This window comes from Vombatus ursinus, unplaced genomic scaffold (genome assembly GCF_900497805.2).
Source record: "Vombatus ursinus unplaced genomic scaffold, bare-nosed wombat genome assembly UNPS02014417.1, whole genome shotgun sequence".
NCBI lineage: Eukaryota > Metazoa > Chordata > Mammalia > Diprotodontia > Vombatidae > Vombatus > Vombatus ursinus.
Genome location: NW_020954195.1, coordinates 92,590 through 114,326, shown reverse-complemented (window position 1 = coordinate 114,326; position 21,737 = coordinate 92,590). Strand labels below are relative to the sequence as shown.

The 21,737-nt window shown below is 40.9% G+C and overlaps 1 protein-coding gene across 1 annotated transcript; it reads left to right on the top strand.

Moving 5' to 3' along the window:
- The first annotated feature begins 441 nt into the window (after positions 1-441).
- LOC114042384 (zinc finger protein 879-like) lies at positions 442-19,769 on the top strand. Its single transcript, XM_027861068.1, has 5 exons — positions 442-1,171; positions 10,213-10,301; positions 13,466-13,592; positions 14,369-14,464; positions 16,881-19,769. The coding sequence occupies exons 1-5, from the start codon at positions 1,093-1,095 to the stop codon at positions 18,479-18,481; spliced, it is 1,992 nt and encodes a 663-aa protein (XP_027716869.1). The 5' UTR covers positions 442-1,092; the 3' UTR covers positions 18,482-19,769.
- Positions 19,770-21,737: the final 1,968 nt, after the last annotated feature.

Sequence of the window (21,737 nt, the reverse complement as noted above, 5' to 3'; positions counted from 1 at the left end):
TTCCCATATATATCAAGTGCCCGGGGGTGGGCATGAGCCCCAAGCCCACCTCCACTCCCCTGGGCTCCCGAGACGTTCCCCTGCTCGGACCAGGCAGGACCAGGATGCACCACTGCGGGTCCGTCTCCCTAGCCCGGGGTGCACTGCCCACTGCCGCCGCCGCTGCCCTGGACCGCTGCCACCGCTGCTGCAGCTGCTGCTGCTGCCTCGGCCGCCACCGCAGCCTCGTGAGCAGGGGGAGGACCCTCCTGGGCGGAGAGGACGCGGTGACGTCACTGGCGTAAGGCTCAGCAGGGGTCGGGGTGGGCCCCAAAAGCAGCGGCAGGAAGGCTGCCCAGGGTTTCGGGCTGGGGGCGGGGGCGGGGGCGGAGGCGGCCGCCGCGCGCTGGCACGGGAGCCTTGGAGGGTGTGCGGAGCCTCGCCACCCAAGCCCCGAGATCGTCCCGGGCTCGTCCGCGGGTGCCCAAAGCCGCCCTGCCCAGGCTGGCCTGGGCCGGGACTGAAGGTCCAGAAGGACCCCTGACTGTCCCCGAGCAGTGTCTAGACCGCACGCTGCAGCCCCGCACTTCGAGACCCCAGCACAAAGACGGGGAGGCGCCGGGTCATGCCCGCTCGGTACCCGCAGCTCCACGGCAGAGGATGCTGCCAACTGAGTAGCGCACCCCACGAGAGCCACGCCTGCCTCGGGACCTGGGTTTGGACGCCCCAAAAGAAGGGGGTCTCCGTGCATGATGTGAGATGCGCCCAACTCACCCCAACTTATACAACTTCCGAAGATCTGGGACCGAAACCAGGGATGTGATGACCCAGGCCCTTAGAGGAAGAGGCAGTTCTGTTGAGAAACTTGGGCATTCTAGCGACTGATGGAAAGCTAACCTTTACCAAGTCGTTGAGAGGTTGGACAACTTGTCTGGTTACAAAATAGCTCCAGAGAATGGAGGGGACCCTTTCGGCACTAGGCACTTTGATCACCTTTTGTCCACAGGAGAGTTTAGACTTTCTAATGTGCAGTTACCGAAAAACAATGGACGTTAACTTACTTCAGTAAAGTCTGAGAAAAAGAGACCATCCTCCAGTCGTACTGACCCCGAGATGGGCACTGAGAGTGATGCCTCCAGCGAAAGAGAGTGTGTGTGTCATTACAGAAGTCAAATAGGGAGTTCTTTCCTAGGTAAGTTTTGTTGGAATTTAATGAAAACTGAGATATTGAATTCAGTTCTGTCGGGTTCTGCCTTGTCTAGCCTATTCCATTGATCTAATTTTCTTTGTTTTTTATCAATAGAAAATGGTTTCAATGATGGCGGCTTTATAATAAAGTTTAGGGTCCAGAAGTGCCATGCCACCTTCATTCCTACCGTTTTGTCATCAGTTACCTTGAAATCCCAGACCTTTTGTTCTTCACGATTAATTTTGTCTTTTGTTTAGCTCTGTAAAGTATCCTTGTGTTAGTTTCACTGGTATAACACTAAATTTCTACATTAACTCTCAGTCAAATTTTTATCTTTATTATATTTGGTATGACCCAGCTACGATCACTAAATTGTTCCCCAGCTCAGATATTGTTTGTCTGTTGTTGTGTTGTTTTTTTCTTTTTCAGGAATATTTTGTAATTTTATCTATAAAGATTCTGAGTGTATGTAGGTGGATTGACTCCCAGATATTTTAGGCATTTTGTGGTTCAAAAATCTCTAAGAGTTGCACATTCTCCTTTTATCTTTCTCTTAGATTCTGAGTGAGGAACACTGTGGCCTCTTATTTATTGTAGCACCAACCTTGCTGGGTTGTTGTGAAATCTGTTGACATAATGTTTCTTCACTCAATTGTAAGCTCCTAGAGGGTAGGGATTGTCTTTGGCCTCTTTTCGTATCCCACTTGCTTAGCACAGTACCTGGCCTCTTGTAAGTGTTTATTGCCTGACTGATAATGGGTGTAAAGTGCTTTGTAAATCTTCAAGTGCGGTACAAATGCTATTACTATATTTTTTCAGTTCAGTTAATTTTTTCTTTATGAATATATGCTATACCATTTGGTACATATAAGTTTAATCTAGATGTTAGAGTTTTTTTGTCTGTAGTTCCTTTAAGTTTCTTGTTTATTTCTATAGAAAATGTGAAATCTCATGTGTTTCCTTTATCTGGTAACATAATCGCAACTCCTGTTTTGGGAGATTCACCTAGATGCACAGTCAATTTTCTACCAATCTCTCATTTTTATTCTATATATGACTATGTATGACTTTGATTTTTAGATGTGTTTCTGCTGAGAAGCATTTTTTTTTGTTGTTTTCTCATCCACCATTCCATTTACAATGAAAGTTATGAGGATTTGGCTTTTATTTTCATCCATTTGTCTCTCCGGTATTACGTATCCATTTTGGGGAAATGTCCAGATCAATTATCCTTAATACCCTGGACTTTGCCAATGCCCAGGACTAGATACGTTTCCCTACCTCAACCCACTGTTGTGGTTCCTTTTATATGTTATCTTCATCCATTAGCATGTAAGCATCTTTAGAACACAGACTATCTTTTTGTTTGTTTTTGTATCCCCAATGTTTATCAAGGTTCCTGGCACAAAATAAATGCTCGTTAAAAAAAAAAGTGCATGTTGACCTGTTGCCTTAACTTTGTTTTTTCCTCTTTTGAGGCGGTTCCTCCTCTCTATCTTTAGGAACAGTAATTTGCTCAAATTACTTTTATGCAATGCTGTTCTCCCAGCACCACTTCCCTCCCCCCTTCATCATGATTGTTAATCCTTTCTCTAGTTTGGGATTGTTTTTTACCAAGATTATTGATTTCTTTTTATGTATTTCATCATCTCTGTTTCCTCACTCTTTTCTATCCTTCTTCCTCAGTTAAAGGGTTTGTTTAAAACCCTCCCCTTCTCTGATCCTCATCCATTTCTTTTCTCAGTCTTTTTATATGGGCCTTTTTCTAAGAATTTTGCTTAATTATCATCTTAATCTCTCCCTTCCATTATCCTGAACTTTATTCTCTGATTCTTGGTCTAGATCCTTATTGTTCCCTTCCTTAAACTCGTTCTGTTCCTCCTGGGTTAAAGCTTCTCAACTAGGAAATATGAGCTCCCTCTTCTAAGTAGTTTCTATGTTAATTGTCTTTACAGATCTTGCCTCATCTTCCCTTTCTACTGTTGTACCATACTCCTGGAAGTATCAATTCATGAGGGCAGAAATGGTGACAGAAGTAGTGCCCCGGTGGAAATTACCCTGTGTCTCCAACCGTGTTATCTTATTCTAACCCTTGCCCTTCCCATGATATTTCTCTTTCCCATGACTCTCCTTTTTCTACTTCTGGGTGCCTACTTGCATTTCCCTCCTTTCAACAGAGGATGATATCCAAGGAGACAACACTCTCCCCTTCTAGTATACCAATTCCCCTCAAATTAAACCCATCATAATGTCCCTGTCTTCCAGTAAAGACATCCACTTCATCTCCAAGGAGTGTTCTTCAGTGGTACGCCTCCCCATTGTGCTGAGGCCTCTCTTTCATTCTTCCAGTATCAATCTCTCCCTTCTGTCTCCTTTCCTATTTCCTACAGGCACTCTTCATGATGAGCTGTCAATCAATGTCATATGTGGTCTGGAAGTTGTCAATCTTTTGCTCTTCACCCATGGATTGGTTCTCTTCTCTCTTAGTTTGTGCACTCTCCCACCCTGTACTTTTGCACCACAAAATGTATTGATTCACAGGGTGAAGGGATTGTAGTGTTTAGTCCATGGTTCTGTTCTGCACATTCCTCCAAATTCTCTTCTCCCATTTCTTTAAATTCTACTTTCTTGTCAAATTTTTGTTTCTCTTAATAAACATGTTTAATTTTTTTAACCCAGGTAAGATTTTTCTCTTTCTTTCTAAAAAAAATAATATTGACATTGGGTAATTTCTTTCATTACTTATTTTTTCTTTCCCTGGAAATTAAACCTATATCTTATTTGTTTTGTGGGGAGTATTTGCAGTTATTTTACATTACTCTTTTCACTCCTGTTTTAAAACCTCAAATTCCTTGCTTTTGTTTAATATCCATTTTTTTTTCATTGATGATTAGGCTCAGGTATGCAAGGTGTCTCATTTTGGGTTGTATCTGGAGCCTCCTTTGCTTTTTGGGAAAATAATGTTACATTTCCTTCTGTGATTTATATGGTATGCAGACTGGTATTGTAATATTTGAATTTCCTTTAATTATTTTGAAATTCTTTCTTCTGGCTATTTAGAGAATTTGTTGTTTGTCATTGGAATTGTTAAATTTAGCTACTAATTTATCTTGGAGTTTGAAGCAGAGAATTTTTTTCCCATGGGGACCTGCAGATTCTTGCATAGTTAGAAATCCTGGGGTTTTTTATATTATGGGATTCTGGCTTTTTTTTATTCATCAGATTCTTCTGGGTGACCTACAGTCTTTAAATTGTCTTTGTACATCGTGTCCTTGAGGTCAATGATTTTTACTTTTGGAAGACTGTAGGGTTGGTTTATATATACATACATATATATATATATATATATATATATATATATATATATATTGCCTTTTGCTGCTCTTCTGTGCAATTTTCCTCTACTTTAATCCCCCCCTCTCTCTTTTATTCCAGTTCTCTTATCTTCTCTTTCATGTGTTTGTAGAAATATCATCATTGATTTGGTTGTTTCTAATGTATTCATTTGAGTGCTTTATTTCAATTTTAATCACTATGCACACTGACATTTGTTTATACTTAACTTCTCGTAGATTTCACTTCTCTCTTGAACCATTGATGTTGTTTACTTGTGTCAACCATTTTCCAAAGATTTGGTCCAAAGAAACCAATAAAATCCGTTTACTCCTTAACCAAAGGTTTGTCCTAAGAACAAATAGAATGGGGTTCACCTTACCAAAGGTTCAAACAAAGAACAAACAGAGTCAGGCTGTACATGTGCTATAATGTGCTTATTTATCCTCATTAAGCCAGAGAGTCATGCATGATAGAGTCAGAAAATAATTCTAAATTCAGAGGTAAACAAGCTGAAGGAGACACTTTATACACTTAGAGCAATCCCAACTCAAGATGCCTGTGTCAACCAAAATTATAGTCTCCATATATGTTAACCATAATGTGAGAAAGGGATTTCTTAATGGAATAGGTTGTAGATACAATAACATAAGAAAATGTCAAGGTGTACATTGAAATTATGGATCCAGGATGTCTGTGTTTCTTTTATCATTAACATGACATAATATAATATAAGAAAACCTAAGAAAGGTTGCATTATTCAAGATAGTGTCTGGTTCAAGGTGCCTTGTCCTTGGAAGTCGTAAATAGACTGGTCAGCTTCATCTGGCCTTGTAGTTGCTGACACAGGAAGGGACATGTTGGGTTCACTCAGAGAGCAAAGCAAAGCATGTTTGTTATGCCAGAGCACACAAAGCATTATGGTAGGTTAAGCTCAGAGTGGGCCAAAATGTCTTTCTCCTGATTGGCCAATCCAGGTTTTAGGCCTTTCTCAGGTATTGGGGGGCCCAAAATGCTTTGCAGTGGTTATATAGTCTCTTGGGACTCCACAAGTTTTGTTTTAATCAGTTTAAGACTTCTCTTGGTAGCTCAGGTACCCAAGTAGACCATTCTGTACGTGAAAGGAATTGTTTAACATCAATATTTCTGGATTTTTAATTTAATTAGTTCTTGTTTTTGTTAATTGCTTTTTAGAATTAAGTTTGGGAGAATATTCTACCCCTATGTGATTGATGGTTGGGGAGGGATTTTAGTGGAATTGGAGGCATGAGGAGCATCATTCCTAAGTAATACTGGAAGTGGGATCCTCTGAAGATCTTAGTGCAATGACTGTTTTATTTTGTTTTACTAGAGCAATATTAGAAATTTCAATTTACTGACTAATTTTTACCGATACAGATGATGGTGGAACAATAGTCTTTTCCTAGTTTCTTTCTCTCTTTTCTCCCTCTCTCTCCCTCTTTTCTTTCTTTCTCTCTCTCCTCTTTTCTCTTTTTTTCTTCCCTTTTCTCTCTTCTCTTTCCCACTCCTTTTCTTTTTCTCCCTCCTTTCTCTCTCCTCCTTCCCTCTCTTTTTTCTCTCCCTTCTCCCTTCTTTTTTTCTCTCCTTTCCTCCCTTCTCTCTCTCCTTTCACTCTCTTCTCTCCCTTTCTCTCTCTTCTCCTTTCTTCCTTCTCTCTCTCCCTCCCTCTCCCCCTTCTCTCTCTTTTTTCCCTCCCACTCTCTCTCCTCTGTCTCTTCTTCCCCCCTCTCTCTCTCCTCTCTCCCTCCCTTCTTCTTCTTCTCTTCCCCACTTTTTAGTCCAGTTCAGGCCCATTCACTCTAGACTTTTGCCCTAAACCTACTTGGCCTTTTTGCCTCCAGTCTCTCCCCATTCCATACTACCCCCACTCAACTGCCAAACTGATTTTCCTAGAGCATAAATCAGACCGTGTTAAGTTCTGAATCCATAAACTCCAATAGTTTCCTGTTCTCTTCAGGACCAAATAAAAATTTCTCTGTTTGGTTCTTAAACCCATGGCCCCCATCTACCTTTCTAGCCATTTTCTCTGTCCATCAACACTGTGGTCCTACTAAACTGGCCTTGTTCCTGTTAATAGTATGTTCATTCTCTGGTCTCCTATGCCTCCTAGCTGCCATTTCTCAGAATCCCTCCTTTCCTTCAAGGCTTGGTACAAGAACCACCTTTTATATGAGACCTGTTCTTATGCCCGCAACTACCTGTGCCTTGCCCAAAATCACTGCGTAGCTCTTTGTGGTCTATTTTTTGAGGTCCATGTTATCTCCTCTGGCTACACTCTACACTCCTTGGAGTCAGGAACTGTTTTCCTATTGTCTTTTTTAAAGTTTCTTTTATTTTTCATTTATTTCCTATTGTCTTTTATAGCCTCAGGACCTAGCATAATGCCTGGTACCATTGTGATACTTAATAAATGCTTGTTGATCGCTTAAGGCTTTATAAATTCCTTGATAAATATGATTTGAAGATTCATTGGTTCTAGATTGTGAACCAGAGGCATTCTATATACATTGGTTATTTGGGGATATTGATTGGTGGGAGATGTTATGGTACTGAGGAAATTATTTGGATTGAGGAGTACCATAATGGCTGTTTCTAAGATCCATGTTACCATCTGGAGCTCACCGGTGCTTGTATAGATTTGGACTGGCATTCTTGCAATCCAATGAAGAAGAAGAATTCCTTTTTACTTTAAACTGGAAAGATGATAACTTCACAAGTATGTCATTTGTCTGCATTCCTTCAGGTTGAACGCCATAACGCTCTCCCAACAACCTCATAATCAGGAAACTCATCATTCTCTGAGATTGCACCAGCCTTCCTACTCAAGCCTCAACAGTGCTCTCTGATCTTTTAACTTCTTTTTGTGTATTGTTTTCCCCCATAACACTATAAGCTTTTTTTTTTTTGGCAAGGCAATGGGAGTAAGTGACTTCCCCAGAGTCACACATCTGTCTGAGGCCAGATTTGAACTCAGGTCCTCCTGAATCCAGGTCCGGTGCTCTATCCGCTGTGCCACCTAGCTGCCCCAACACTATAAGCTTCTTGAAGGCAGAAACTGCCCTTGTTTTTAATGTTTGCTTCCTTAGTGCTTAACATGGTGCCTGGCGTATAGTAGGCACTTAATGTTTATTGATGGGCTACAGATGACAATGCCAGGAGAAGATCGCTGTGATAGGACCCAGACTCCCTGCTGCCTCAAAGTAGGAATTAGTTTTCCCTAAAAGGGTCAACGCTGTCCCTGGGACTTGATTGACCACTCACTACCTCTTTTAAAGTAGCTTCCTAATCATCCAAGGGAACAAAAATTCCCATCCTCCTGGAATTTGGGCATGTCCAACCTGGGACGTTTCTGAAGGTAGGGATTCTAGAAAGTGTGGTCTCCACAGAGATGTGTGATGGCAAGTGACATTAGTGCCAAGAAAAGATCCCCATGAGTGAGGCTGCTCCGAAAGAAAACGAGGACCTGATCACGTATCTAAATAAACTGAGGAAAAGGTTTTGATCAGTGACAAAATAAATATAAAGGGATGTTCATACCTTAAAGCACTACAGAGAGGTGAGCTCTTATTTTCATCACAGGGTAATTTTAGAATAGCTGTAGCCATAATCTATTTGAATAATCAGATTTAGAATACTGTTAATACTAAAGGTTTTGTTTCGTAGTAAATTGATGTGACACACTAGGAAAAAAAACAGTAGAGTTTCTTCCTACAGAATGCCAATGATTTGAAAAGGCTTTTTATGTTATTTTTTCATTGGCTTCTAATACTGCATATCTGATTAGGAGTTGTGTGTAGCTTTAGGATCACGAACAGTTTCATTTGTTTTTCAGTCACGTCCAACTCTTTGTAGCCTTATGTGGGGTTTTCATTGCAGAGATACTGAGGTGGTTTGCCATTTCCTTCTCCAGCACATTTTACAGATGAGGAAACTCAGGGTGAAGTGACTTGCCCAGGGTCACACAGCTAGTAAGGTCTGAGGCCAGATTTGAACTCACAAATATGAGTCTTCCTGACTGCACCACCTACCTACCTGGCTTTTTTCACTGTCATCTCACACTTGGAGCATTCCTACAATACTCCCCAAGGGTTTCTCAGTTCTGCTTTCCACCTGTTCGAGGGGAGAAGGGTTCTAGAGTGAGACACATCACTTCCTTCTGAATTCCCTTGATAGACTTCCAATGTGAACACGAGGCTAGGGCCAGAACACTGCCAAGCTTGACCAAATTCTCAGAGACAAGTTGAGTGAAACACCCCACCGCTGTGCTGACCCCTCGCCAACCTTAACCTTCTCTTCAACTGCTTTCATTTGGGAACCTCCTGTTTCTCCACCTGGACTCCCCTAATCATTGGTGTATTCCATCATTTTCTACTGTCCTCATTCTTGTGAAACTGAACCCTAACTGTGTAAAAGAAGTCCCTTTGCCAAAATCGGTTATGTGCTCCCTCATTCTCATCCCCTTCAGTCCTACCTCCCCAGATGTCACACGCCAGACCTGCCTGCCCCTTCCACTGTGCTTTCTGGAATTCCTGATCCAAAATGAACAGACTTCCTTTCATGTGAAATCTCTTCCGTTCACACTTCTTTCCTTTTTATAACACTTGCTGAGGCCAGGATCCTTTCTACTGTTGATATTTCTTTTCCTACTTCTTATATTAATGGCTACACTTTCCCTTATACCCCAAAGTATAAGAATGAAAGTAATGTCCAACAAGGCTGGAAAGTCAAGTTAGAACTAAGTCTTAAAGGACTTTAAAAGCTGAAGAGGGGGATTTCTATTTAATCTAGAAGACAAGAGGAAATCACTGGAGTTGGTTTTGCATTGGGGATTCACGTTGTCAAGTGTGTGTTAAAGGAAAAAATTTCAGTAGTGCTTGCCCAGACCACTGTGTCTCCTGCTTCCTCTTCTCCTTCTCATCCTCCTCTGCTTCACCTCCAATGCAAGGAGCCAGGCACCCTGCCTTCCCAGCTCCCACTTTGGCTACACATGCCCAAGCTTCCTTGCCCTACCCCCACAGCTTTTTTTCAGTGTTCCAGATAACCTTGCCTCCCAGACTCTACCTATCTCCCCTTACACAGGTCTCCTGCTCCCCTGGCCCCACTTCTTTAATAGCCCTCAAACCCTCTGCCAGAACCCAGGGTTTCTTTTCCAGCCTCTCCTTTACCTCAGACCCTCTCATAATCCTGGGCATTCCCTGGATACCATTCCTGTTCCAGATCCAGTAGTCTGAACTCCCCCTCACTCCCAGGCACAGCCTTGCCATGGCTATTCCCAGGCCTCCATCTTCAGCCTTCTCAAGCCTCCTTACCTCCTAGATTCAGAAGTCAGAAGTCACATAGCTTGTGAGGGAGAAGAGGAAGAGAATACAGTGGAAAGAGGTCTGTTACTAAAGGATTCTACAAAGGTCTGGCTGATCTCAACCCATCAGGGACACCAAGCCCCTTCCTGCCAAAGGAGAATGGGGGGAGTGGCAGAGGAAGTAAAATCTTGATTTTCTTAAGACCCTCTAATTTTTCAAGCCTGATCCTAACGTCCCCATACCTCCTTTAGTTTGAGTCTCTTCCCTGGGGGCCGTTCTTACCCTCGTGGCCACCCTGCTCTTTGATGGTCCTTCTGATGATGACCAGCCTCTTGCCTGGGAGGGGGAAGGCAAGACTCCTCCCCCTCAGGCACCTTTCTGTCTCCACAGCTCAGCTCACTGAAGATCCAGGCCTGGCCCTAGAGGAGAGCATGGAGCCACAAGCAATGTCTCCTGGCAACCAGAAGACCCCATCCCAGGTAAGTGCCAACAGTTCATACACTTGACAAACATTAGAAAACATGAACATTTCTACCGACACAGAACATCAAAAGAGGATTGTACATGAAGCCATCAAAGAGAAAACAGCCTCTGTTACATAGAAATCTGGGTGGATTTTGTTTAGCCCATTTCTAAAACTAACCTCTGTATCCTTACCCTCCCTTTTTTCTTTAAGGCTTTCTCTTTTAGAAAGTAATTGTAGTCAAGCAAAATGACTTCACACCTTAGTCTTGTCTGGTCATACTCTGAGTCAAGCTGAAGTCTTTCCCAGGTGGTTTCCTTTACTATGTAGTTACTGTACTCTATGAGCAAAGCAGAATCTCAGTAGCACATAGGAAATACAAGATGCTCTAATCTAGAGGCATCACTATCCCAAATGTTCAAAGGGCCTACTGGTGCTCAACCTGTGGTAGAGTCTTCCAAGCTCAGCCACAGTCAAACACACTGTACCTTTTCCCCAACGTCGTGATGTCATCGGTCCTCTTGGAGTATGAAAGATGAACAACGTTATTGTAGGAATTGTCCTTAAAGTCCTGTCAATGTCACCTTGCCTCACCTCATCTACCTGAAGGGATGAACATTCCCTTGATCTAGCCATCACTGACCTCCATCTTCAAGAATTTTGTGATTCCTGTAAGCACTCACAATCATTTCCCATTCCCTTTCTCCATATGCCTTACTATTCCTAACACTGTGTTTCACCCTCACCATGAGTAAGCTTCATTCAGTCCTTCTCTTGCTAATCATTTTCCCAGACCATCACCCTTGCTTTGACTATGCTTCACTCCTTTCCCGGGATTAATCTCTTGTTAAACCAGTTCAACTCCACACTCTCCTCCTCTTTCGGATCTCTTGTTCCCTTGTCTTCCCACCAGTCAAACTTTATAAAACTCTAACCATGGATTATCCCAGTCTTGCATCTCCAGCTGCTTATTGGACATCTTGAACTAGATGTTGTACTGACATGTGAAACTCGGACATGTCCAAGACTGAACCCATTACTTTTCCCCTCATCCTAACTTCCCTATCACTGTCAAGGATGCCACCATCCTCCCAGACGCCCAGGCTTGAAACCTAGGAGTCATTCCTTACTCCTTACTTTCTCTTACCTCCCACAACCCCCATATCCAGTGAGTTGCCAAGTCCTGTGCATTCTACCTTTGTTTCATCTCTTGTATATGTCTCCTTGGCGTAGGTCCTCGTCACCTTACACCTGGACTACTGAAATAGCCTTCTTATTGGTTTTCCTGTTTCAAGCCTCCCCACTCCAGTCCATCCTCTACTCAGCTGATTTTCCAAAAGTGCACATTTGACTATTTCATACCCCTGTCCAACAAACTACCACCCATCCCTGGTGCCCTTCCTGTTTGGAGAGGTCCAAGGTGGACATCTGGAGCTTACTGCTGATTCTCCACCATTTAAGGAGAGCACCCAGGGAATTCTTCTTATCATTTCCTACCTAGTTGCATTCTTGGGTTTCATTATCTCCAGAAACTCATTCTGCAAGATGAAATAAATTTTGAAACTCTCACATCCTCAGATCATTTACTACCCCAGCTATAGGACTATAATTTCTTTGAAGCCAGGGACTACCTTTTACCCTCTTTTGTTTCCAACACTTAGTACAGTATCAAGCACATAGGAGACACTTAATAAATGTTTAGTGACTCTAACTTTATTAAATCTAAAATTAAATATAAGCTACTATGTTTGACTTTGTAATCCCTCCATGACCTACCACCTTCCTACTTTTCCAGTCTTATTAAATCTTACTCACTGTAGTCAAACTTCCTCTCTACTGATTTCTTTCCTTCTGTCTAAAAGAGACTTACCCTCATCTTTCATTAGATTTCTTGATCGTTGTTTGGTCTGTTTTGAATTTCAGGTTTTTGCTAGAGTATATATATATGGAAACTGGATGGTCTGCATCTCTTTGGACCACCATCTTGTCTGGAAGTCCCCACAAGATGAGGTCTTAATCAAATAAGGAATAGAATCAATTATAAAAGATCAAACACAAAAGATAAGATTGTTTTGATTACATGAAATGGAGAAGTCTCCACATGGACAAAACTTAAGCATCTAGGATTAGAAGGGAAATGATTGACTGGGAAATGAATCTTTGCATCAGATTGCTTGAATAAAGGATTAGTATGGAAATTAAACGAGCAGTTAACAGAAATATATAAGACCAAAAAACATTCCTAAAAGTTTTATAGTCAAATGATAAAAGCAAACAGATCTCAGAATTTGAAAGTATTAGCAAGATTGCTCTAAAAGACTGTGAAATGTAGGTTCTGAGGTCAATCTCTCAGGGCCAGGCTTCCCACATCTCCTTCTTTAGGGTCTCAGGTACCCCAAGGGGTCTGAGGTGGAGTATCTCTCCTTTCTACCACTGATTCAAAGCCCCACTAGCTCTGTTCTCATTTATTAGTTTCCAGTTTTTTTAAATCACTTAACATCAATAAGCTTTTTCAAACAGATTGTTCCCTCAAAAATACAACAAGAACAAAGGCAAAAGCATGACTCCCAACACCTCAAGGTCATCCTTTGCTCTATGCCACTGTAGTCTCTGGGGGAGTAGGCTCAAAACTTAGCTCAGTTCCTATATAGCATTGATCCTACCAAGTTTATTTCTAGATCTAGCCCCTTAACTGGATAAATCTTTGTTCTGCACTCGAGTTTTTGTTTTGTTTACAGAATAAGATGTACCTGCCAAGTCCTCATAAATTCATCATCCAATTCTATTTATAAGATTTCATTATAACACATCACTTAGAAGAGTTTGATTGAGGAAGAATTTTCATAATGTCTTCATTCCCTCTGTCTTCTCTACAAATCCTCATAGATTACAAATAAAACACTTATTCTTCCTAACTCCGTATGGACAGACATTTCACACTTTTCAGTAAGACGTTTCTCACCTGCCTTCCAGTTGCCAATATAAACTGTTTTTCCTAATATTCCATTTGGCCATTGAGGTTAGGATTTCACATGTTGGTTCTGACACTTACTAAGAGTGTGACCTTTGGGAAAGTCTGTCACCTTCTTTAACCTCGTTTTCCCACTTTATAAAGTGCAAACACTAAATGACTTGTAAAGTGTCTTCCTGCTCTAAGTACTATGACTTTTATTGTTTCAGCCGTCAGTGACATATAAGGATGTGGCTGTGGACTTCACCCAAGAGGAGTGGTACCTCCTGGACCCTTCTCAGAAGGCTCTCTACAGGGATGTCATGCTGGAGACATCCCAGCACTTGCTCTCTCTAGGTAAAGACAGCTTGCGCTTCTACCCAAACCTTCCCCCAGTGATTCTAAATTGGCCAATGAAAGGAGCACCTTTGCTCCCTCCCTTCGTACCTATTATCCAGTGTTTGAAGTATCACACATTTAACCATTAATAGAGACCAAAGACTCCTAGTCCCTTCCTATCCAAGAGACAGGGTCTTCATCCTTCCTGTTCTCACATCAAAAGTCCTTGCACTGTCTAATAGGAAACTAGGAATTGTATTTGTTATTCTTTAAGCTATGCCTTCCTAATTCTAGGGATTTTTGAAATGAAATATGAAATCAGAATGATGTTCACTAAACATGGGCATCCAGCTTTTCTTTGAAAATGTACAATGAGAAGAACCCCCTAACTCCTGAGGCACCTTTGGGATGTGTATTATCCTTAGGAATTTCTCGCTGATATCAAGTTTAAATTTGTATCCCACTGCTACCGGTCCTACTCTTAGAGACCCAGCCCATCAAACCTATCTTTTTTTTCTATCTTGATAACTTCCACAAAATTCCAATGCATAGGCTAGACAATATGAAAGATTCATATCCTTGTGGGAGGGAGATGGACAAAGTACCAATTTTCTGATTCCAGATTGACTCCATTTTCTTCCTTCCCTCTCAGAGCTCCTAACATCAACATATAGACCATACCTAAGGGGGTTAGGTACCCTCTTTTGACCCTTCTAAGCATGCCCCCTTCTCTGAAGAAGACCAAATTCTAAGGTTCTCTATGTGCTTAACCTTTCTTTATTTACCATGAGTAGGGCTTCCAGTTCCCAAGGTAGAACTGATTTCCCATTTGGACCGAGGGGAAGCACCATGGTTGTTGGAAGAAGAATACCAAAGGAAATCCTGTCTAGGTGAGTGAGTGACACTAGGTACTGTTATCTCAGAAAGTCATCACCAGGAAATACTGTGCAGAGAACTCTCCTCAAAGCCCCCAAGATCATTCAAAAGAGACTAAGGCTGTCTACTCTGAGCCTTTCTTCATCAACAAATGTCATTTTCCTGATCTTTGTTCCTTAATGTTTGCCTGCATTCTTGAAGAAAGAGGGGTCCGCAGTATGACACAGAGGTTTTTCTTTTTCCATTCTTGATGGCCTCCACTTGCTTCACCTGATTGTTCATTGATTGGACAAATAATTCATTGCCTATTAGGGTCTAAGACACTGCCCAAAGCTCTAAGATTAACTCAAGGGACATAAACAAGGAACTGGGGCACATAGACAACATGAACAAGAGCTGGGGAGCAAGGAACAAGAGATGTTCACTGCCCTCTAGGGTTTGCAAAACACATTGAAAGTGTGAGATGTAGGTTTGGAATAACACATGCTGCCTTCTGTGACTGGGTCATCTCTTTGGCACATTGAGGCAATACTTCTGGAACAGATGAAAAACCAAAAGAACAGTGGATCAAATCTGACAAGACAGAATTAATTTGGGCTGCATATGGTGTAACATTTAAGTGTGACAAATCACCTGCATAGCTATAAGCAGGGAGAGACTCATGGGTAGAAGTTACCATGGGTATAGTTACCGTAAGGAAAATTACCATACTAGGGAGCTGATAGACCCACTGTACTCTGAAGAGGCCAGACCACACTTTTAGCAGTGTGTTCAGTTTGAGGCATTTACATTATGAAAGATATTGACAAACCCAGAACAGAGTTATACAGGATGGGCGGGGATGGTGGACTCTGATCAACCCATTGGATGTGATGGCAGAGCCATTGAAGTGTAACTGCTGAAGTATGGTATGAGCAAATGAATGATTGACTGACCAATTTAATGGATGAATAAAACCTACTCATTAAGCACTTTATAGTATGGAAAATATTGTGCTAATTTCCAGGGATACCAATAGAAAAGCAAGAGAGTCTCTAATACCATGGAGCCCACATTCTAATAGGGGAGAGAACCCCCAAAAATCTCAGGTTCATATCACACAGAGATGTCTTTGGTGTGTGGCGTTAAACTTGATGGTAAAGCACATTCTTTAATGTTCTGTTTACTCTAAAGCACCATTTGAGAATGCCAGGGAATTTCATCGTGAAAACTCTCTTTTCAGGGTCTTCAGTATTTAGGGCTACTGAGAAGGCAGGGGTGCAAAATCTGAGGAAACAGTTACTGGGTTGCTTCTCTCTAAAGGTAGCTTCTCAAGATGCTGCCTGCACAGATCTCTGACAGTTTCTTAGTGGGAGTTGAAGGAAATATATCCACATACCAAGTTAACTGAGCCCCTTTACAAAAATTAACCATGGTAGTGACTAAAAAAAACCCTCATAGACACACGCAAAAATATTAATTCTATCCCTCACCAACCAGCACACAGTAAAAATTCTAACCAACGATGGGAATTTAGAGAAAGGCTTCATACTCAAAGGTCTAGAAGCCATGCAGTGCTGTTGTAGGACCTCTTGACAAGCTGGCACAAGATGGGAGCTCAGATTCTACCTCTTCCCTTATACACAGTTTGATTTTGGTGCTGTCACTGAAGCAATATGGTCACTTTCATGAGCTGTGTAGTGTAATAAAAATGTCTACCTTGCCCATGTCACTGACTTGGAAAAGGATCTGGTAACCTCTTTGGAAAGGAATTACTTTTCCAATGTGAGATAATGACATTTTATCACCATTGATTCCCACTTGTCATGTTTGAAGATTATTCTTTTGGATTGACATCTAATGAATGAAATGTCATTTTTTCAGTGCTTATAATGTGCCAAGAACTATGTTAAGGACTAGGGATCCAAATAGAAGAAGCTGATCATTTCCTAATTTTAATGTTCTCCCACTGTAGTTGAGGAAAATAACAGAAGGTTTTTCGGTGACAGTTTGGGTGGAAAAGCCCATCAGAGACGGTGGCAAAGACCTGGATACTTCAGTAGGTCAGATGACAATACTTAGCAGTCTAGTGGTCACAGAATCAGGGCAGAGGGTAAGGACTGGAGGTCTTGGGAAGCAGTGATATTGCTTCTAGTAAGACCTAATGATCCTCCATCTCTTGAGAAGAAATAGGGTCGGTAATTCTCAGGTAACCACGTGAATAGTCATTCAGTTTTGAAGTATTGTAAGTATCCTGGGGAGAGGTTACAGGGAAACCAAAGGGAAGGGCATCACTGGCCTGGTCAGCCAGGATGTGTTTAAGTTCCAGGGTGGGGTGGAAGAAGAAAGGCAAGAGAGAAGGGAGGAGATTGAAGTGACACTAAGTCTAAATCAGCTTTCTTTCTGCTCTTAGAAGTAAGAGGCTCTCTTTCTATCATTTCTTTCCTTCAGATGGGGGAACCATACCTCAGACCAAGGAGCCTTCTCCAAAGCTGAGTATTTCCTGTGATTTCAATTTGAAAGAATCCTGGCATTGTGATATCAAGTTAGAGAAGAGGAAACATAACTGGAGGAGTCATTCCAGACGATTAAAAATGATCCTCAGGAAAACTCCAGGTGAAGAGAGAGATGATGAATATAATAAATGTAAGAGGAATTCAACCCTTTCTGTCCTCCGAGTTCCCATAGGAAAGATCCACCACGAATATGACAACAGTCAGAGGAGCTTCAGACAGTATTCAGACCTAATTCAATGTAAGAAATTCACCTCAGGGAATGGATGTTCCAAATATAGTGAATGTAGGGGCTGCCTTAAAGAGAAGATAGAACTCATTCAGGGTCAGGAGACGCATGTGGGAGTGAAAGTTCGGGATAATCACCGTGAGACAGCTTTCGGTTTGATCCCAGGCTTTATTAGTCATCAGAATAGCCCTGGAGAAATGCCTTCTAAATGTAATGAAGATGGTACAGGCTTCATCCATCACGTGTCTCTTAGTTTGCATCAGAAAGCTCATATTAGAGAGAAATTGCACGAATGTAATCAGTGTGGGAATACCTATTTTCAAAGGGTAGATCTTATAAAAACTCAAAAAATTCACAGGGCAGAAAAGCCTTGTAAATGCAATAAAGTTGGGAAGGCCTTCCCCCAGGGATTACCCCTCATTTCACCTCAGAGGATTCCTTCTGGAGAGAAACCTTACAAATGTAATCATTGTACAAAGGTTTTCAGAAAGCCCTCCCAACTTGCTGTACATCAGAGGATTCACACTGGAGAGAAGCCCTATAAGTGTAATGAATGTGGGAAGGACTTCAGATGGAGAGCAAACTTTATCATACATGAGAGAATTCACACTGGAAAGAAACCTTACATATGTAATCAGTGTGGAAACGTTTTCCAAAAGCCTTGTAACCTTGCTGAACATCTGAAGATTCATACTGGAGAGAAGCCATACAAATGTAATGAATGTGGGAAAGCCTTCATTCAAAGAGCAAAGCTTATTGTACATGAGAGGATCCATACTAGAGAGAAACCTTACAAATGTAATCATTGTGGAAAGGCTTTCAGACAGTCCTCCCATCTTGCTGTGCATCAGATGATTCATACTGGAGAAAAGCCTTATACATGTAATGAATGTGGAAAGGCCTTCAGACAGAGCTCATCCCTTATGGCACATCACAGGATTCATTCTGGAGAGAAGCCCTATGCATGTAATGAATGTGGAAAGGCCTTCAGACAGAGATCATCCCTTATGGCACATCACAGGATTCATTCTGGAGAGAAACCCTTTAAATGTAATGAATGTGAGAAGGCCTTCAGCCAAAAGTCATCCCTTATGGCACATTATAGGATTCATTCTGGAGAGAATCCCTATACATGTAATGAATGTGGGAAATCCTTCAGCTGGAGTGCAAATCTTGTAGCACATCAGAGGATTCACACAGGAGAGAAGCCCTATAAATGTCACGAATGTGGAAAGACCTTTACTCGGAAGTCGTTTCTTACTATGCACGAGAGAATTCATACTGGACTGAAACCTTGTGAGGCTATGTGAAGTGGAAATACTTTTAACTGGAGAGAAGACCTTAAAAGATATCAGAAAATTCATGTTGCTCATGAAGTTATAAGATGTAATGAATTAAATAAAAATTCTTACATTCACCATTTTTTGCTACACAATAATATTCTAGTGTATTCATAGACCATAAATCTTCAGCCATTCCTCGATTGATTGGCAACCTCTTTATCTGATGTTCTGGCTACAACAAAAATTGCTGCTGTTAATATTTTAATATATAGTGGACCTTTTAATCTTAGACCGTGAACAAAAAGCTATGAATATTTTGATTATTTTTCCTGGACAGTTCCTTTAGGTTTTTTTTTTAAATAAAATGTGGGTTTGTTTGTTTTTTTGTTGTTGTTGTTGGTATGTGCTTGACAAAATACCAGCAAATGAGCATTTTCATTTAAAAAAAAGGATTATACATAGAAATATAAATTCCCATTACATAGAACTTTTTGTGGTTTTTGAAGAAATACATTATTTTGTCTTCTGTAATGGCCTCTATCCCTTGTTTGGTTAAGAATACATCTCTTCTCCGTAGCTGTGAGAACTATATGATCTCCTTTTCTAATTTTTTAATGCTATGATGTTAATATTAAGAGTATGTATCCATTAAGAATTTATTGTTGAATAAGGTATAATAATTTGGTGTCAGCCTTCTTTCTAGTTTTCCCAGCAGTTTTTTAATCAAATAGATAGTTATTTATGTTTTCAGATTTATTCAACACTGGGTTCTGTTTATTTCTGATTCTTCCATGTCTAGGCTATTTCACTGATCTACTTCTCTGTTGTTTTTTTAAATCAACACCAAATAATTTTGAAGATGGATGATTTGTGGAGTAATTTGAGGTCTTGATATGTTATTTCCCTCTTCGTCCCTACCTTTTTTTCCACTGTTTTCCTTCGTATTTTAGATCCTTTGTTTCTGCAAATGAATTTTGTTATTTTGTCAAGTCCCTTAAAGTATCTTTTTGATAGTTTAATTGGTATAAGATTAAACCTGGAAATTAACCTTGTTAACATTGTTGTTTTTCTCATATTAGCATGACCCAGCCATTTGCACTAAGCATTTCTCCATCTATTGAATTTATTTTTATTGCTATTCAGTAATGGAAGAGCCACAGTGGGGTATATTGCATATGTTTTCAGATTTTTTTTTATCTGTTTATCAATTTTCCTGATTTCCCCCTTTTTCCTTTTTTTCTTTAAATATATTTGTTAATATCAGATGATTCTTGAAGAAGGGGAGGAATAAAGGGGAAAAATATGGTGTTGTAAAACAAAGCAATAAAATTTATTTTTAAAAAGAAATGTAAAAATGCATATAAAATATTTCTCTAAGGTTGTTCTTTCTTTCTCTTTGTTTTCTCCTGAACCTTCTGTTCTGTCCTGAACTTTTAAAAAAAAAAGCTTCATAGATACTTATTTGTTTAAAAATTTTCATCCTCATTAAATCCTTTCGCCTCCCCAGTAAGAAATCCTCCTACTTCCTACAATTATACAAAGTGCCCAATCTCCTTCTCTCCTGAGCTTTAATGATGTGTCCCATTGTAATCAGGTTAAAATTTTCAGATTTAAGGTCATGTCAGTTGTAAGGTAGGGCAGCTAGGTTGTGCAGTGGATAGAGCGCCACACCTGAAATCAGGAAGACTCATCTTCCTGAGTTCAAATCTGGCCTCAGATACTAGCTGTGTGACCCTGGGCAAGTCACTTTACCCTGTTTGCCTCAGTTTCTTCATCTGTAAAATGAGCTGGAAATAGCAAACTGCTCCAGTATCTCTGCCACAAAAACCTCAAATGGGATTACAAAGAATTGAACGTGACTAAAAAACCACTCAACAGCAACAGCAACAAAGGTGCAAGGTGGGAGTCTGAACTAAGTTTCCACCAAATTGCTAATCAGATTTTCTAAGGAAAAAAAAATGATAGGTTTTCACCTGGGCATTTATGTTCTTGAATTTGTGGCAGTGGGCTCCTATGTTCTCTTATTTCTCTTTCTTGACTAGTTTGTTCCGATGAATTTTATATGAACTGATGCGGCGTGAGATAAGCAGATGCAAGAGAACAACGTATTGCCACAAAGTACATTGAAAAGATCACTAAAGGGGCAGCTAGGGGGCGCAGTGGGTAGAGCACTGGCCCTGAAGTCACAAGGACCTGAGTTCAAATCCAGCCTCAGACCAAATGCTTGACACTTACTAGCTGTGTGACTCTGGGCAAGTCACTTAACCCCAATGGCCTAAAAAAAATTTTTTTTTTAATTTTTAAAAAAGATCACTAAAAGAAAATCGAATTGACCACCTGACAAATCAGCAAAGGTCCCAGGGAATGCTCATGAGAAAAGCTTTCTCCCTTCTCACAAAAGAGGCGGAGGAGTATCAAGACCGAATGCTGGGCCCACCGTCAAATGCAGGCATGATGCTTTTGCTGAACTGATTTTCTTTGCAATAAGAAAGGATTCGGTCGTTAGAGTAGGGAGCAATTTTGTTTTATTTCAACCAGAAATAACACGTAAAGCCAAGATCCAATAAACCATGCTTTTAAAAAAACATGAGGAGAGAAAGGCAGAAGAAGATGTGGTTATCACAGAACAGAATCTCATTCAGCATGGCCCCTGGACTGAACCTTTTTTATTCTATTTTATTTCGATTCCAAATTCTCTCCCTTCTTCCCACCCCTCCGCCAAATGAGAAGGCAAGAAAAATAAAATCCATTACAAATGTATACACAGGTATGCAAAACAAATGTCTCCATTAGCCACGTTCCCCCAGAAACAAAGAAAGGAAGAGAGACAGAGAGAGAAAGAAGAAAGAAAAGAAAAATAGACTTTGTTCTGTGCTCTGAGTTCATCAGTTCGCTTTCTGGAGAGGGATAGCGTGTTTCATCTTGAGTCTTTTAGGGCTGTGCTTGGTCATTGTGTTGATCAGAGTTACTAAGTCGATTATCTTCACAATATTACTGTTACGGTATTAATCGTTCTAGTTGTGCTCACTTCACTTTATATCAGCTCATATAAGTCTTCCTAGGTTTTTCTGAAGCCATCCCCTTCATCGTTTCTTACAGCATAATAGTACTCCATCACATTCATATACCATAAGTAGTTCAGCCATTCCCTGATTGCTGAGCATTTCTTTAGCTTTCAATTTTTTGGCTACCACAGAAAGATCTGTCCTGCCACCAAGGTCTTGCTTAGAACAGGAACAAGGTGCCCAGGCCCTGCCTCTCATGTACCTGGGATGTGAGGAGG